Raw genomic sequence first — 19087 nt, 5'->3', positions numbered from 1 at the left:
GTTCACTCAAATAGAGCAAAACGAGAGATGTTAGGCTTCAATCATCATTCACTTTCATTGCATCTTTTCCCATAGAGTATATGAAATGGTGCCTGAAGCTGTCATTATGTCTGACATCTCCTTTTGTGATCCGCAAAAGAAGTAATTTCACACAGGTTTGGAACAACATGAGTGAGTAGGCTACATTTTTGGTCGAACGATTCCGTTAAAAGTGACTTGATATTAAACTGAGGTGAGATTCAGTAATAATTTGCTTCAGTCTTCTACGACGGTTTCCTTTATTACAACTTCAGTTATTATTAATAATTCATGATAATGAATAAAATCCCTCTGTAACTCTTGCTACAGCAGGGCGCTGACTTTTGCCACCTCTACTGCGCATGCGCGGTATCATAGCAACAGTGATAAACACCGGTGGCCAAGATGTCATCGCCGCGGGAGCTAGAGGCAGCAGAATACCTCGAGAAACACAAAATTATTGAGCTTATGGATAATTTAACTAGTATGCTCTTCTTCTACAGACCAGGTGGGACTTTTGACTCGAGTAGATTTGGTAGATTACTTTAGTTCACCATCTACCTCCTAGTAACCTGTGTCGCATTTACCTTAATCAGCATACATTTGAATTTGAAATTGAAAGTTTGATGTCATAAATAAGGACCGTTTTTTTGTAGTGTGTAGACATCTAGAGTAGTAACCAGTTGCTTTCTTGCCGTAAATTTTTTTTGGGAAACAGAAAAATAATGACAAACTTTAATGCCCAATCTCATGAATTCTGCCGTTACAGATCGTCCTAGAGAATTTCTGATCGACCAACTTGAAAAGCTGAAAGTTTCCGAAGTTCATCCAGGAAAGCCTCCGTGCCTCTTTAACGAGTCCAACTTAGATGCGCTGTTCGGAGTCCTGGATCCTTCCCATCAAGGCTTTATCACTTATAGTCAATACAAAGAAGGTAAAACTACCATAATGTTGCAGAGGTTGTAAAAGACCTTGTCATTTTGGGAAAAGCTGTGCTGTAACTAACTACACCAATAAAAACAATCGTGGTCAGTAAAATATAAAGGAGGTCATCTGAATAAAAGTGTTTGTCAAATGCATGTAAATATAATATAATATAATATAATCAGTGAAATTCTCAATTCAAAAACAATTTGTGTTGATGTTTTTTTTCATTTATTTAAAAAATGAAAAAAAAAAAAAAACCATCAACAAACATTGTTTTTGAATTAAAAATTTCAATGATTATATTATATTATATTGTATTATAAATTTAAGTAGGCGTCATAGTTGCTCAATTTTATTGATAGGATAGTAGTGAGACAGGAAGCGAAGTGGGAGAGAGGGGGAATGGGATCGGGAAAGGTCCACGAGCCGGGACTCGAACACGGGACGCCCGAAGCGCTATGGCACTACATGTCGACGCGCTGCCCACGAGGCTATCGGCGACGACTTATCCATGAAATTTTAAGGATTTTTGTTTAAACACATATTATTAATGTTTTTAGCAATAGTTTTCCTATTTAAATGTAATGGCATCAAATAGAGGCTTGCACATTGGTGGATATTCATATGAACAACTATTTAAAAATAAAAAGAATGTTTTATTTTTAAAATTTCCTCTACATTACTTGCTTGAACAAAGTTAAAAGGATAGTTCACCCAAAAATGAAAATGTATTCACCCTCAGCCCATCCAAGATGTATTTGAATTTGTTTCTTCATCAGAACAGATTTGGAGAAATTTAGCATTACATTTGCTCATTTACATTTACATTTAGCATTTGCTCACCAATGGATCCTCTGCAGTGAATGGGTGCCGTCAGAATGAGAGTTCAAACAGTGTGTTTCTAAGAAACAAATCATTAAAGGGTTAGTTCACCCAAAAATGAAAATTCTGTCTCTCAGATTTTATAAAAAATATCTTAATTTGTCTTCCCAAGATGAACAAAGGTTCTTACGGGTTTGGAACGACACGAGGGTGAGTAATTAATAAAATAATTTTTTCATTTTTGGGTGAACTAATAACCCTTTAAGGCATTTTTATAATAACCTGTTACTGCAAATTCCAAAATTCCAGTCCGTAATCCATACTAACACTTCCTTTAGTGAAAATATCCTGTGCGGTCCTCTCACATTAAAATCCACAGACATATTTGTTTAGAATTGTTTTAGACTGTTTTCGCTTGTAAACAGTGTTATCCATGAAATTTTAAGGATTTTTGTTTAAACACATATTATTAATGTTTTTAGCAATAGTTTTCCTATTTAAATGTAATGGCATCAAATAGAGGCTTGCACATTGGTGGATATTCATATGAACAACTATTTAAAAATAAAAAGAATGTTTTATTTTTAAAATTTCCTCTACATTACTTGCTTGAACAAAGTTAAAAGGATAGTTCACCCAAAAATGAAAATGTATTCACCCTCAGCCCATCCAAGATGTATTTGAATTTGTTTCTTCATCAGAACAGATTTGGAGAAATTTAGCATTACATTTGCTCATTTACATTTACATTTAGCATTTGCTCACCAATGGATCCTCTGCAGTGAATGGGTGCCGTCAGAATGAGAGTTCAAACAGTGTGTTTCTAAGAAACAAATCATTAAAGGGTTAGTTCACCCAAAAATGAAAATTCTGTCTCTCAGATTTTATAAAAAATATCTTAATTTGTCTTCCCAAGATGAACAAAGGTTCTTACGGGTTTGGAACGACACGAGGGTGAGTAATTAATAAAATAATTTTTTCATTTTTGGGTGAACTAATAACCCTTTAAGGCATTTTTATAATAACCTGTTACTGCAAATTCCAAAATTCCAGTCCGTAATCCATACTAACACTTCCTTTAGTGAAAATATCCTGTGCGGTCCTCTCACATTAAAATCCACAGACATATTTGTTTAGAATTGTTTTAGACTGTTTTCGCTTGTAAACAGTGCTTGATCTGTTCATATTTATCTCCTGATTCAGACGAAACAACTTTTTCACTGGAGAAAGCAATTTAATGGATAGAGAATAGCAACTGTTTGAACCTAAAAACATCTTAATGTATTTGTTTATGGATTGATTCACAGGATGTTAATTGATAGATTGGTGACTTGTAGATTATTTTGATGTTTTTATCAGCTATTTGGACTCTCATTCTGACGGCACCCATTCACTGCAGATGATATTTTGGTGAGCAAATGATGTAATGCTACATTTCTTCAAATTTGTTCTGATGAAGAAACAAACTCATCTACATCTTGGATGTCCTGAGGGTCACTGAATTTTCAGCTAATTTTAATGTTTGGGTGAACTATTCCTTTAAATCTATCAAATAATGTAACCGTGTTCAGTATCCGGTTTATTGTATAAGTACTAAGTCATGGGGAAACAACTGACCCTGATAATGACCTGAATGCACTGCAACTTTTACAGTACATTTCACTGAATACTTCCATGTAAACTTAAGTTATTTTGTTTACAATTCATGAGTATAAGAATTACTAATGGTCTGACTCTGTATACGCACAACATGGCTTCCCAACAGCACTGAAGACACTTGGCATCAAGAATTTCAGTGAGTTCCCAGAAGGAGCCAATGATGACAGAATATCACAAGAGACGTTCATAAGAGAGGCGTAAGTATAACCGCTGCTGGAGTGATATGGCATCATTTGAAGATTCAAAGGATCTGAATTCAGACCCAATACCTAATGCATTCACTATGCCCATGTATTGTTTTGTAGGCTATATATATTGTTTTATATGTATATGTCTTTTGTATGTTATGTCTTTCATGTTTTGATACCCTTGAATAGGACAGATTAGTGTCTGTGAATTTTGTTCATGCTTTATCCAGACCTCTCTAATTCTCTGTTTAGGACAGAAGGGCTTGTCGGAAGTGCAGCAACATTCCAGCTGTAGGAGAACTCTGTCCTAAGTATCTTTACAATTGTTTTTATATAGAAAACAGTACATACTGCATGTATGCATATATAAATAAATTATATAAAACAAGTATCTAATACAAACTGAAAATCTTCACATATGTCATCATTTCTTGCCACTTCAATTTTAACTTTGTAAAGACCAATTGTCCTATAGTTAAACCTTAAAGTGGTAGTTCACCCAAAAAGGAAAACTCTGTCAGTTGTTACAAACCTCTTTGAGTTTCTGTCTTGTGCTGAACACAAAAGAAGATATTTTGAAGAATGTTGATAACCAAACAGTTGATGGTCCCAACTGACTTACTTCCATGGTATTTTATCCATACCATGGAAATCAATGGGATGTTAGTTTTCATTTTCGGGTGAACAACATCAAAGACATAAAATTAAAATGTAAACAAATCAGCAATTTATAAATTGAAAACAGCATAAATATATTTTATAACATATACAGTAGGCCTCCATATCAATGCAGTGATGCTGAATAATTCATGAGAGCTTTAATATTACAGTTTGAGTGAGTTGTAACAATGACCTCACATAATTTTTTTATTTAGTAGCAGCTAAAGCTCTTGATGCAAATTTTACCCCCTTATTGACCTTGTGCATTATTTTTCATACATTTTGAACATGGGTTTTATTTTTACATAAGCTTTTATGCAAGATTTAACCTTTACAGAACTGAAATGACGTCTTTCCTTATATCAAAATTATTTTAAAATTTCTTTTAGGTGATAACTATATGCAATACAAAACAAACTGTTAAGGCCCCAGGTTGTATAGGGGTATAGTGTAAAGCTATTTGGATACTTGTGGGCTAGGGAAATCTGGTACGCATACAGTATATACAAGTGAAGGTGACATTTAAAGGGATAGTTCACCCCAAAATCAACATTCTGTGACCAACTGTTTCTGTCCATACAATGGAAGTCCTAGTTACCCGAGTCACCTATCCTTTTAACAGGGACAGAGACACACAGAAAAGACCATTAATGCTGTCAAAGGCACCTTATTACCTGAACTGAACTAGGAAAAAAAAAAAGAAAAAATATATTCCTCTGCCTTTACCCTACTTTGTGTGTCTATACAATTATAAAAAAATGAATTAGCATATGTCACATTACATCCTACCTGCGAATAAATGTGCTGGAAGTGCACTAAATGTAATGAATGAATAATGTACAAAACTGATTTGAAAATGATTAACTTGAAATGAAGTTTCTTTTTCTGTTTCTTTAACATATAGTTCAATTATAAATACCATGGCCATGATATTTCCAATAATCAGATTGGCTACACATAAGCCACAAACTTAGACATTTTCACAGTTTCAGTGAGAATCTAGAACTTTTATTACTGCCAAAATGAGATGTGACCATTGGATGAAATATTAAAATAGATAGAAAAAAAAAACAAAAAACTAAATAGTTAAAATAAAAAGTCACATTTATTGTATCATTTTTAGGTGATAACTATATGCAATACAAAACAAACTGTTAAGGCCCCAGGTTGTATAGGGGTATAGTGTAAAGCTATTTGGATACTTGTGGGCTAGGGAAATCTGGTACGCATACAGTATATACAAGTGAAGGTGACATTTAAAGGGATAGTTCACCCCAAAATCAACATTCTGTGACCAACTGTTTCTGTCCATACAATGGAAGTCCTAGTTACCCGAGTCACCTATCCTTTTAACAGGGACAGAGACACACAGAAAAGACCATTAATGCTGTCAAAGGCACCTTATTACCTGAACTGAACTAGGAAAAAAAAAAAGAAAAAATATATTCCTCTGCCTTTACCCTACTTTGTGTGTCTATACAATTATAAAAAAATGAATTAGCATATGTCACATTACATCCTACCTGCGAATAAATGTGCTGGAAGTGCACTAAATGTAATGAATGAATAATGTACAAAACTGATTTGAAAATGATTAACTTGAAATGAAGTTTCTTTTTCTGTTTCTTTAACATATAGTTCAATTATAAATACCATGGCCATGATATTTCCAATAATCAGATTGGCTACACATAAGCCACAAACTTAGACATTTTCACAGTTTCAGTGAGAATCTAGAACTTTTATTACTGCCAAAATGAGATGTGACCATTGGATGAAATATTAAAATAGATAGAAAAAAAAATAAAAAATAAATAGTTAAAATAAAAAGTCACATTTATTGTATCATTTTTTTAATGAACAAAAAAAATATGTAGGTTTAAAAAGATAAATCATTAAATATATGGTGCAAAGTAAAGATAAAAAGTATTACTTTGGGGTTGATACTTTGTGGTTGTTGGCTGCAAATGTTCTATCTCCTTTGGTTTTATATCTAGTTCTTGGAACTGCCAGCAATTCTTTAAAAGAAGATTTAAGACATCTCCCTGTTTCATATGGTCTCAGAAGCTCAGCTAAATACATAGGTGCCAAGCCATTTAACGCTTTATATGTCAATAATAAAGTCTTAAAATCAATCCTATAATAAATAGGTAACCAATGTAGAGAAGCTAAAACAGGTGTAATATGATGAAAAACTTTGTTAGTGTCAATAATCTGGCTTCAGCATTCTGCACTAATTGTAAACGTGATAAATTATGATGATTCAAAGAAGAAAACAAGGCATTACAATAGTCAAGACGGGAAGAAATAAAAGCATGAACAAGTTTCTCTGTATCCTTAAAATTTAAAAACCGTCTCACCTTAGAAATATTTCTTAACTGATAAAAACAAGATTGATTTCTTGACATGAAATTCAAAATTTCAAAATTCAAAATTTAAATTAGTTTCAAAATAAACACCCTAATTTCTTACTACATGTTTATTATTCGGAAAAACACTATTTAGAACAAGCTCAATCTGATTACTCAAGCTCTGACCAATTATAACAACATTTTTTTCAGTATTTAACTGCAGAAAGTTTAGAGCCATCCACATTTTTTATATCAGTTAAACATGCCTGAAGGACATCCAAACTATTCAGATCTTTGGAACTCAATGATAAGTATAATTGTAAGTCATCTGCATAACAGTGAAAATTTATATTATGTTTTCGGATTACATCACCTATTGGAAGCATGTAAATTGAAAACAAAATTGGTCCTAAAAGGGATCCCTGCGGAACTCCACATAAAATTTCAGTACGTTGGGATACTTCATCTCCAACTGACACTACAAATGTCCTGTTTGATAAATAAGACACAAACCAATCCAACACCGTCCCAAAACCCTGACCCATGTATGTTCTCAATGTATTAATTAAAATAGAATGGTCAACTGTATCAAAAGCTGCAATCAAATGTAGTAAAACTAACACTGAAGAACGTTTAACATCCATGAAACCTTTCCATTGGACAAAAGGTTCTTTATAGTGGAAACGGTTTTTAACTGTTCTCTGACAGTTTCTGTGGAGAAACAAAAATAGATCTTCTACAGCGTTGCTGTGAAAACTCACTTTTGGAAGCTTTATTTTTTTAAATTTTGGATCATGTTGATGGTTAATGTGAGAAACTACAGCTGTGTAAACTGATTTCACAAATCCACTAAAAATCACCAAGAGTTTAAATTGAAAATTTACTATTAAAAGTGAAGAAAACTAGCAGCATTTCTTTGCAGATGTCTGGTTTAATACTTTCTATTCAATGCAAACCATGCATGAGAACATCTTATTGATATAGAAAAGTCTACTCATGTAATTAATATTTTTCCATATCAGTAAGATATGGAACTCAGAGTAGGCTACATTTATCATTGGACACTAGTTTACTTAAACAAACCTGTTAGTAATTACACGTACAAAATGCAGACACTCAGTGGAGAGAGTGACAGAGAACTGCTTACATTAACAATTCAATGGGAGGAACAAAGACATGCTAATTCTGGTGGCAACAGTTGAAAGTTGTGAACACATGTAGGTGTGTTCTCTCCGTTACGATGAGTTGTAATGTCCTTTCAGTGTTACTTTTTACAGTGTTACAAGGCCACTACTATGTTATGTTTAGGATTTATTTCTTGTAAATGCTATAATCGTAAACGGTCATGTTATAAAATAAATAATAATGATGATGATGATAAAAACTAAGATGATTCTTCCATTAGGAGAAATATTCTGTCCCCAGGATGATTTTAAAGAAAAAACATTATTTTTTTAATGATTTCAGTAGAATTTTACCTACTTTACATTGAAACTATGTTCTCTATTGTGCTTTTTAAATTTTTAAGATTGTTGAAATGCTATGCATTTGCCACAGTTCCCCAATTTTGGGCATGTCTCTCGCCCAGACTTCTTAACTTCCCTTCTAAATTGTTGTTGTTGTTGTTTTTCTTAAAAAACTTTTCCAACTAATTTGGCATTTATATAATTATCAAAGAAATTGAAAAATAAATTAAGATATAATGTAAATAAGTGAGAGTTTGAAGAACAGAAATGTCATAAATTTTTTTTTAAACTTTGACAAAATGATCTGAGAGATTTAGGTGTCCTTACCAAAACTGATTATTTCAGTAGGCTATTTTAATTAAGAAACAATCAATTAATTAATTTAAAGATTCAACGTTAATTGCTAACTCACTTAGCTACTGTGCTAGCCAGTCCAACTTTTATTCGATTTTTTGACAAAAACTCAAAAAATGCCATACCCTCGACGTCATACCATCACAACAATATCGAAATCAACAAAAGCAGACATTAAAATCTACTTGAAGGTCTATCAAGGCCTGATTTTATTCCAGGACGTTACCATTTAAAACACAAACAAACACACATACTTTGAAGAAGTTTCTCAAGATTTCAAGTAGTTAAAAGTTTCTGTAATTTAAAAAATCCCTCATAAATGAATCCAAATATAGTTAAAATATAATTATAATATGATTTGGCAAAGATATCTGTATAAAGTCTTTATATATATATATATATATATCTTCCATAAATTGAATCGACGTCTTAATAGCCAAAGGAAAGACAAATTTGGATTCGGAATCGGTGCATTCGCAACGGTTTCATTTGGGCGTGCGAAAGTAAAACGGCTCGTTAATTTCCTCACTTAGTGGCACGGGTTGCGGGGGGTCAGATGTGAAGCACCAACCCGGCGAGAACATCGGGTGCCACATTTCGGTGGTCTTGAACATCCATTGCCCCTTTGCGCAACAGCCGCTTCTCCGCCGAGAGGTCCTCGCGGTGCACAAAGGCAGCTTCCGAGAGGGCAGCGTCAGCGCGAGAGAAACCACCTCCGGACCGAGTCCGACCGTCTCAACTCGAAAGCCAGCGTTGTTTTTCCAAAAGGTAAGAACTCCGCGAACACATCTCGGCTGATTTCGACCGCGGGAGTTGCCCACTCGGGCCCGGAATCGTGCAGCGGACCAGTGTCGTTTCCTATCCTGCGCGAGCGTGGTTGTTCTCAACAGAAAATGGCGTCACCGTTCGTTCTGGCTGTGCAACCGGGGAAAACGCACTTGTTCCGAGCGCTTAAATCGGAGCGAGAGTTGACTCGGACTCGCCACGACCGTCCGCGGAGATAGAGCGAATCCACGGGCCTACTTGGGAGCGAATATGGCACTTCATAACAAAACACCGAAGAGGAGAGGACGCGTAAAGGCGGAAGGGTCACCAGACCTGTGCGCCAAAGCGGCTTCGGGAAGATGGCACAGCGCCGCAAAGCGCAGCATTTTATCGTTCGGACGTGCCCTATAATCGCGCAAATCCTCTCGAGCGTGTTCGGTTTGTGACACTTTAAGGACGCGATTTCATATTTTGCTGGGTTTGGGTTCGGAAAGCACTGCAAGTTAGTGGCAACGTCGTCTTTTGTATCAGGCTCTCGCCTCAGCCCGCCTTTACGCCGCACTCGCTCCCTGGTAAGCATCAGTCCTTCTTATGCCGCTTAAAAGCTCCATTCTGCACATGGGCTCTCCTTCTCCATCAAGTTAATCTGGCCCATTGTGGTCCGCAATAGAGGAGATTTGGCCTGACAATGTAACCGTGTAAAAGAGATTTACAGAATAATGGAGCGATGCAAATTGCTTCACGAAAACGCTAAACAGCCTGAATCCGAATCCGAAAAAAACCCGTCGATGTAACCTGCGCTTACATTTTAAAACAGTTTGGCCAAATGAACTGTGTATGCGCCACGACGTGTCTAAATTGCGCATAGGGGAGAACGCAAACCACTGCTTTTCCAACAGGTTTTCGAACCACAGTAATAGCCACGGATAACGCAAACGCACAGTTTTCGGTGTTATCCGAGGGATAGGCTAGGACAGAGTCTCTCTTTCGTGGTCAGATGCCTCTTTTTAGCAACTGTGGACTTGGTGATGCTCGTGCTGCCAATGGCCTCGCGCGTTCCCGCACACATGCATCCACAATCTTCCGTCGCAAGTCAGTCAAACGTATGTTAAATATGTCTATCCTGGTCATCCAGACGTTCCAGTTGGATGCATTCGCTTTAATTTGGAGACGGTCAGTGCTGGATTTGGGTATGAACTTTTTACGTTGTTCTCTCACATTTGGCCCCAGTGTGTTTTGATGGGGGCTCGCGAATATGAGTGTGTTTTTAAACAAGTTAGGTGCGTTTTTGTACTTTAAAAGTGTGAATTTACTCTCTAACTGTATGTTAATGGCTCTATTTGTAAAAGCGTGATATAAAATGATGTACGTTTTTGTCTGGTAAATGTGCTCGCGTGACCACGCAATTCTAAACAACCGTAAGATCTGGACTTTTAGTCTATGATTATTGAAAACATCATTTAATAACGATTTGAATGGCTATAACGCGTTTAATCCCAAAGCTTCAGGAGGGATTGGCACAGATCGCGTGTCTATTATTTTAAATTATTATTTTTCCGGTCACGTGGCCAAATGTCTCTGATGCATTTGGGTGGTGATGGTCATTTCAAGACGTTCTCGGTTGTTATGCTTGTACTCGCACACAGATATCACGCTTTAGTGTTATTGGTATTTCTTCAATTGTTATTAAGTTTGCAAAGTACTTGTTCAGGCACGAGTCCACATGGATAGTCAGATGTACACGCGACTTATTGATTTGCCAAACACAATACGACTCACTCGTATCGAACACATTTGTCTGCCATCAGCTGAATCGCGTCATATAAAAGCATGAAGGTGGTTTTGTGAAGCATAATTAATGTTCATTTGTACGGTTGGCCACGGACACGTGCTCTTTCTTGCAGCGCTTGTGACTTCCTGCCTCGCGAATGTTTGGGCAGGACAGTCAGGTGTAACGTCCTTTACGATCACAACACAACATGTTATAGATTTCATTTGCGCTTTTATGAGCAAACAGGTTACGTTAAAACAACGGTACACGCCGAAGCACATCAATGAATACCTTTTACCATGGTAACTACAGTTTCCGCCCAAATACCACAGTTACAGCTGTCTTCACACTTACGACTATAAAGAGACAGTTGATGAGTAAAGTCAAGCACTAGTCACACCACAATACTATTTAAATGAATGCAAAAGCTAAAAAATGTCCAAAAATTAAGAATTTAAAAGAAATGAAATATTAATATGAAATGTATTGCCTACATATGTTAAGCTGTTGAATAATATGTAAAATAAGTTGTAGCTGTTATGAATTCTCGGTTAATTGGTATTTTTTTATGCATTCTTAAGTTTTTGAGGCATGTTCTTAGTGGCATTTTAACCAATTTACCACAGTTTTACTGTAGTGTAAGTTACTATGGTATTTTGGCACAAGCTATAGTGACCATTGTACTTTTTTGTAAGTAAATGTAGATTATTTCCTTGTTTCCACTCAGATATGTGTATAGTTGTCTGTTTTTGCTTGTTGCAATCTAAAGAGTTTTGTAAAAGTGACAGTAATCTATATTTCATAGTACATTTTTAGACTAATTTGAATAACATTGAGAGTTCATGTCGACATGATTTTGGAAAAGGTCCCAAAAAATGAAAATTCTGTCATTAATTACTCACCCTCATGTCGTTCCAAACCTGAAGACCTTCGTTCATCTTCGGAACACAAATTAAGATATTTTTGATAAAATCTGAGAGCTTTCCGCTCAAATTATCTTAATTTGTGTTCTGAAGACAGGTTTGCAACGACATGAATTTTCATTTTTGGGTGAACTATCCCTTTAATATTTTACACCTCTGATGCAATTTCATTTCAGTTTGTCCTGTTGTCAGGAGTTCTCCTTTCCATTACATCTGGGCAATTATGATGTTTGTTTGATGCATGACAGACATTTCCATAATTCATATTGTTTTGTCCTTTTTAGCACATAGCTGTTATGCCTCATCTTGACATTTATTTCCTTGGTAAATGTGCAGTGAAAGGTCTTCATCATCACACGATCATCACAGCGACAGTAATGTCTGTTTGTCTTTGTCAATACCTGCATAAACAACCATCGTCGACTTATTACAAGCAAATATTTCTAGTTCTGTGTACAATTTTTGAATTTCTGCTTTTGCTGATGGAGAACTTGTTGCCATTTCAGGAGGCATGCGGGAATAAAAATCATTCCTCCATCAAAAGCTTTGCGAAGGAACAGCTCTGCTGATTAACTTTGTGATTTGTCTTTTTAAGTTCATAAAAGAGGCCTCTGAGATGGAGGCTACTAACAGCGAAGATCAGGGAAGCCGGACTAGTGACAAATGCTGCCAGACTGAGACCCTTCAGGCCTGCTGTTGCCAAACAACAGAAACCCCTCAAGAGCCTTGTGGCAAAAATCCAGGTAGGAACTCAGCACCTTAAAGTCAACATGAAATCAAAACTGACCCCTGTTTCCATTTTAAATACACATTCCTAGTCGTATTGTGCATGATTTGTCAGTGCAAGTTAATCCAAAGTGGAAAAAAATTTTCCTTTTAGGCTGACGTTACGAATAGCTCTAATTGTTGGCTTATTTTTGGTATGTAACGCCCACTTTTCAATATCCAATGAATTCTAAATGGATAAAATTAACTCCTGCCTACATTTTTTTTCTTGTTGAATATCCTGTTGCACTCAGAAATGCATCCCATTACAGAAGTAAAATGAGTTGAGAACGTTGGACTTTCATGGTTTGGATGTATTTTATTGATAATCCGATGCTGCGTTATCCCCTCTTGCTGATATCTGTGCATAATCAGAAGTAGTTGCCAACCCACATGCATTGTGAAATTAAGATTTATGTCTTCTCTACGCATTTATTGCAGAGATCTATCAATGTAGTTCGATTTAAATGCAATGTCTTGTGGCGACTTGGTTGTTAATGTTGGACAATCACATTCCCATGTGTTTACCACATATTTCCATAATTATCAATGCTGGAATAAGATTTCTAGCTCAGCGGGTTGTTATTTGTGTTCTACAGTGCTGCTAATTTCAGTGACCTGGAGTTGTTTGTCTTTATAGTAATTTATGGCCATACATTTAGACGAGCTGTTCTGAAGCAGAGAGGATCACATATACTGGCTGAGATGCAGACCAGATAAAAGTTGAATGCAAGAGAATCTTTCTTGCTGAAAAGAATCAAGATGGGCTTTTAATGCAGAAAGATTTGTTTGGGCAGCATTGTATTGTTTTACCTTGTAAAAAAATATTTAATACACAATTACCCCTATTCATTATTCATGCTTGATGAATAGAGTTGTTGATTTGAGGTGTAAACACAAGTGGAAATAAATGAATTAACAGTTATTTGTGATGTTTAAAAAAATGTCAAATATTCTAGAAGCAAATGCTGTCTATAAGTTTAACATTTTCTTTAATTCAAACCTGCATTTACTAACTCTTCTAGTTTCCACTTTGACAAAACTAATTATAGTAAAATTTCCCCACTAATGTGAAATGTAGAAATTATTTAAATATTTAAATGTAAAGTTCATTCAAATTGGGGAAATATATATATATATATATATAAATAAATATATAAATAATGTTATAAGTTAGAGAACTGTGGACACAGATGGTATTAAATAGCCTGTTTCATTTACTATGTAATATTCTCATCTATTCTCATAGTTAATGTAAAATGCTCCATATCTTTCAGACACCTGGTGTCAGATGAGAAGGTGTAACTTACACATCCTCAGAAGTCCCCTTAGATTAAACGGTTTTGCAGGTGACTCTCAGTTGGTAGATATCCATGGAAAGTTGAGATCACTACTAACAGTATACTATAGAATTGCCTTAAGGAACAATGACAGAGCCTTGCAGGTGTCCAAAAGAATGATGGAGTGTTGCAAACCAAAAGATGCTTGTGTCCGTGGGGAAATAGATTTACTATTTTATTTTATTTTTCCTGGCCTCCGTTCTGGCCTCACTTCCCTCCAGTCTTCGTTGGACATGTCTCTGATAACTAAACACTGAGTAGTTTCATCTAGACAAATATGTTTTTTGAAAGATTTACATTCTGCTGGTTTATTTGAAAGCACTTAAGGCAAGAATGCCATTCACAGCTTCATTGCTGTTATGTTCTAGTGATGAATGCAGTATTCATTCATTCATTCATTCATTGGAATTACAATTATTTTAGCAAAATATATCAGTTTTAAGTTTTTTTTTCTTAAAAGATTTCCTCAAGATTCTACTGCCTTTACATAGTAATTCTACATTTTCTTGTACATTTGCATTAATCACATTCAAAATGCAATTATTCAAGCATTGAGTTTATTCCTATAGTTATTATCCAGGGTCTGTATATGTGTAATCCATCCTGCTGTCATGCACTAAAGTTGGTATCATGTTTAGGTGAGCAAAGAGTAGAGTTACATGTGGCTTTAATTCAAATTAAAATGTAAATGAAAGGTAGAAATGCACCCCGGTTGGAATAATGAAGTTTTTGGGGTGTGAAACCAAAAGGAGATGTGGTGTCCTCTTTGTGATCTGTATTTCCATGGGCACCCTACCCTTTTGATGGCGTTATTCTCCTTACTTTTACCCCTTATTCACCTTATTCTTGACGTAAAAATGGGCGTGGCCATTTGTAAATTTTATGGGTCCTGCTTCCGTTCTCATTTGCTTCCAGCTATTTTTAGCTGTACAAAACCGCTCGTTTTGCTGCTTGATACTGCAAATTAGGGTGTCTTACCATATTATTTTAGTGTATTATCTTAATTATGAACACAGTGGTTTGTAGTGCAAACAGTCTTACTATTTACTGCACATTGTTATTCTTCTCGGTATTTCCCTATAGCGGCTAATGAACCGGAAGTCTCGCCCATAGGCTTACTACCACGTTTAGGAATAAGGTGGATACAACAGATTGAAACCATTTGCTGTCCTCATACCTGAATGGTGGAACTTCAACCGAAGATTGATGTGAAAACTTGTTTTACATAAAGCATAATCTAAAGTTTTGTTTTCTGTTTTAGTCCATTCGATTGAGCCCGGTGATCCACCCCTGCTTCAGCAGCAGCTCCAGACCTCCAAGTCGGGAATTCATCAAATCATTGAGTGTTTTCGCTCAGGTACTTCAATCTCGGAACTTTGATCATTCAGTAAATGCATTTCATGTAGAGTTCCTTTATTCACTGGTTATGGCATTTTGCCAGCATCAAGGCATTTTCTGTTCTTACTGAAAAGTCGAAAAATATGATGAGTGATACCAATGAGATTCCCCCCAATATATTTTTCTTACATAATGTTTGTTGTTGCTTAAGAATAACTGTTTGCTTTCAATATGTGCTGTTATTGCAGGTACAGCTCAACTCAAACACATGCTGCTGAAGGAGGTTGACACCATATTTGAGTGCAAAATCTGTCGAAGTCTGTTCCGTGGTCTACCAAATCTGGTCACTCACAAGGAGCTCTACTGCTTTTCCCGACAACCTCAGTCAGATGGTTTGTACAACAACTTAAGCGTTCTGACTTATGAAGTGATCAGACTCGTGAATTTTTCCCAGTGAAAAACAAAACCTAGGCATATAAATAAAATTCTGTCTTTGCTTACCTTTATGTTGTTTGAAGCTTGAAAGAATTAAATTTTTCATGCAGAACACAAAAGGAAGATATTTTAAAGAATGTATCAGCTGTTCAAGTCATTTGAGGTCCAAAAACACATTGGACCCTATTGACTTTCATTGTATTGACCAAAAAAAACAGTAAAATTTGTGTTCCACAGAAAAAATGTAGAAAACTCAAGCAACTACCTAGCAATACCCTTGAAACCACCCACAACACTGTAGCTATGCATTGGACGAGCACTCACTTTGTGGTGCAAATATAGTTTAAGTTTGTACACAGTTGACCCCATGAATAATAGTGTTATTAATAAGATTATTATTTTGTGATGCTATTACTTTCTACAGAGCCTTCACAAGGTGGGCAGAGCCAAGCTATCAAAGAACTTCTTCAAGCCATCTATCCACAGAAAGACCAAGAAAAACATGTCATTCAGCTGGAGGCCATTGAGACGAACCCTAATGCCGTATTCCAACAAGTGGCACTAGTGGAAATTCCTGACATGCCAGAAAACCCAGCCCCTACACCCCAGACTATGATCCCGGTACCTGTGAAGAAAAATCAACGCAAATCTATTTTGGCACCCAAAAAGGTCCAACAGTCAGATTTTGAAGACGAGATGGAATCTGAACCTGAAGAACACGAGATGGAATCTGAACCTGAAGAACCTCCTGTTAAAGAAGGTCAGAGCTGCGAAGAGCAAATAAAGATTGAGCCGGTAGAAGGGGAGGAAGAAGAAGAGGAGAGTGCCACCTCTGAGGTTAAGGAGATGAGGATCTCTTGCTGCCTCTGCGGAAAAGACTTCAGCTCCAGACGCAGCGTACGACGCCACTGCCGGAAGATGCATTGGCAGAGGATGGAGGAGTTACGCAAATTTACAGAGACGCGCACAGTGCCTACCAGCCTGCTGTCTATGGTGAAGGATAAGCATCCTGTTGAACCACCATCTTCTCCTGGGAAGAGTTGCCCAGTGTGCAAAAAGTCCTTTGCCACCAAGGCCAATGTTCGTCGCCACTTTGACGAGGTCCATCGTGGTTTGAAGCGGGATTTGATCACGCCGGACATTGCCACAAGACCAGGCCAGCCTCTTTTACTTGACACTCGTCCTCCTTCTCCAGCGAAAGCACCAAGCTCTCCTCTGAAGCAAGACAAGACACAGTACAACCTGACAAATTGTCGCTGCAAGCTGTGCAAACGCAAGTACAGCTCCCAACTAATGCTTAGGCGGCACATGCGAATCGTTCATAAGATGCCCATTCTAGAAAACAGCTCTCAGAAGGCCAAATCAAAGCACAAGAGAAGAGATAAGTTTTACCCCAAGAAAGAGTCTCTCTCGAAAGCTTCAGAAGATGATGGAAACCACGATGTGAGTTTTGACTTTAAGAGGATCTACTGCTGGTTGTGTAAACGTCAGTTCAGTACCAGTCAGAACCTGAGCAAGCATATAGCCGAGCTGCACACCGATGGAAACGACAGCATATACATCAAGTTTTACCGATGTCCCATCTGCAGATACGAGTCACGCCGAAAGCGCGATGTCATCCGCCATATCACAGTGGTGCACAAGAAGTCATCACGTTATCTGGCTAAGGTTATGCCTGCCTTGGAGAACCAGGCAGTGAAGAAACCAGCTGATGCAGTCTTCAGCAGTGCAACCAAGAAAACAAATTCAAAAGAAGAGGGTAGCGGGGAGCATAAAACGCAAGACCCACCAGCTTCTCCTAAAAGTTGTCAACAAGATCCTCTTGTATCTTCCAAAGCGAAGAAACAAGATTCCCCAACATCTCCAAACACTCGAAAGCATTCCGCTCTATCGTCGCTCAACACAGGCAAACTCGAGTCTCCACTTACACCACAAGACAAGAACCTTCAAATGTCCAAGAACCCACATGTCACTCGCAGTCATAATGTTATCAAGGGGCCACCCATCACCAGAAGCCAGGAGACCTGCACGGAGGTTAGGGTAACGAAAAACTTTTCCCTTCATGCCTGCGATATGTGTGGCCGGGCATTTGCCAAAAAGGTTTACCTGGAGACGCACAGGCGGAGACACAGGACTGCCATCGCAAGTGGGGACAAATTACAAGGAAGAAGCACTCGATCAAAGGCCCTCATTTGGTAGGTTGATGCCATTCAAAAAGCATCTTAAGATTATTAGCGTTGCTTGCTAAGGCAAGCCTTAAAGCCCTTAATCCAGGGATGTCCAAACCCTGCTCCTGGAGAGCTACCGCCCTGCAGACTTCAGTTCCAACCTTGCTCCAACACACCTGCCTGTAATTATCAAGTAACCCTGTGCACCTTGATTATCTGGTTCAGGTGTGTTTGATTGGGGTTGGAGCAGAAATCTGCAGGATGGTAGCTCTCCAGGAGCAGGGTTGGAGTCCCCTGCCGTAACCCTGAAGTGTTAGGGGCCATTCACATATCATGTCTTTTGCGCGCTCAAGTTTGTTATTTCAAATGAAGGCGCGCGGCAAGTGCATGCAAATAGAGAGTGACACGATCGCGATCCACATGCGGTTACAATGCGCATGAGGTGCGATGCGCTCGTTTTTCTGCGTCTGCACCACAGCGAGATGAAAACATCTCAACTTTTCAGAATGCTGCAAGCGCACCGCGGGTCATGCGACAAAAACCAACCAATCAACTTCACCCTTTCCGTAACAACACTGAAAGCTCAGCTTAGATGAGGGAACAGCTGATCATAGCTGTACAGAGATACCCATTATTAAACATGTGACATGTTCAGCAAAGGATAAATGTGAACGGCCCCTTAAACTTTTGGTTGTAACTCGTCCCACTCTGTTTGCATTAAAGGGGTCATATGATGTGATTTCAATTTTTCCTTTCTCTTTGGAGTGTTTCAAGCTCTTGGTGCATAAAGAAGATCTGTAAAGTTGCAAAGACTAAAGTCTCAAATCCAAAGAGATATTCTTTATAAAAGTTAAGTCAACCACGCCTACCTAAAACGGCTCGTTCTAACACGCCCCCACATATCTACGTCACGATGTGGGAAGATTTGCATAACGCCACCCAAATGTTCATGCAAAGAAAGAAGGCGTAACTTTTATTCTCGTATTGTTGTTGCCGCTGCTGCCATGTTGTGGAGATGCTGTGTGTTTCGTTGTGAAAGCGAAACTACTTTGTTTGACCTTCCAAAAGAGGACGATATCCGCTTCGTCATGCCAGGAGCTGATCCGTGCTGGTTGCTGAGGAAATACATCAACTTCG

General features: G+C 37.5%; 2 protein-coding genes across 2 annotated transcripts in view; both read left to right on the top strand.

Moving 5' to 3' along the window:
• On the top strand, positions 1-3931 carry LOC107757750 (EF-hand calcium-binding domain-containing protein 10-like). The gene is made up of 5 exons (XM_016575316.1): positions 1-232; positions 349-526; positions 788-952; positions 3533-3623; positions 3867-3931. The coding sequence occupies exons 2-5, from the start codon at positions 424-426 to the stop codon at positions 3907-3909; spliced, it is 402 nt and encodes a 133-aa protein (XP_016430802.1). The 5' UTR covers positions 1-232; positions 349-423; the 3' UTR covers positions 3910-3931.
• Positions 3932-9319: 5388 nt separating this feature from the next.
• The window catches only part of znf800a (zinc finger protein 800a), a 22181-nt gene continuing 12413 nt past the window's right edge, over positions 9320-19087 (top strand). The window contains exons 1-5 of the mRNA XM_016575322.1: positions 9320-9782; positions 12500-12647; positions 15271-15366; positions 15596-15739; positions 16207-17977. Of these exons, the coding sequence (XP_016430808.1) occupies positions 12521-12647; positions 15271-15366; positions 15596-15739; positions 16207-17977 (2138 nt within the window). The 5' untranslated portion in view covers positions 9320-9782; positions 12500-12520. The remainder of the gene's footprint in view (positions 9783-12499; positions 12648-15270; positions 15367-15595; positions 15740-16206; positions 17978-19087) is intronic.

This window comes from Sinocyclocheilus rhinocerous, unplaced genomic scaffold (genome assembly GCF_001515625.1).
Source record: "Sinocyclocheilus rhinocerous isolate Xijiao unplaced genomic scaffold, SAMN03320098_v1.1 scaffold204, whole genome shotgun sequence".
Lineage (NCBI taxonomy): Eukaryota > Metazoa > Chordata > Actinopteri > Cypriniformes > Cyprinidae > Sinocyclocheilus > Sinocyclocheilus rhinocerous.
This window is presented reverse-complemented; position numbering and strand designations above follow the sequence as displayed.

Excerpts from the sequence above, each read along its gene's own strand:
- LOC107757750 (XM_016575316.1), top strand. The coding sequence starts at position 424 with ATGTCATCGCCGCGGGAGCTAGAGGCAGCAGAATACCTCGAGAAACAC. Across the intron at positions 527-787 it reads GCTCTTCTTCTACAGACCAG|ATCGTCCTAGAGAATTTCTG; the intron begins GTGGGACTTTTG and ends CTGCCGTTACAG. Across the intron at positions 953-3,532 it reads TTATAGTCAATACAAAGAAG|CACTGAAGACACTTGGCATC; the intron begins GTAAAACTACCA and ends GCTTCCCAACAG.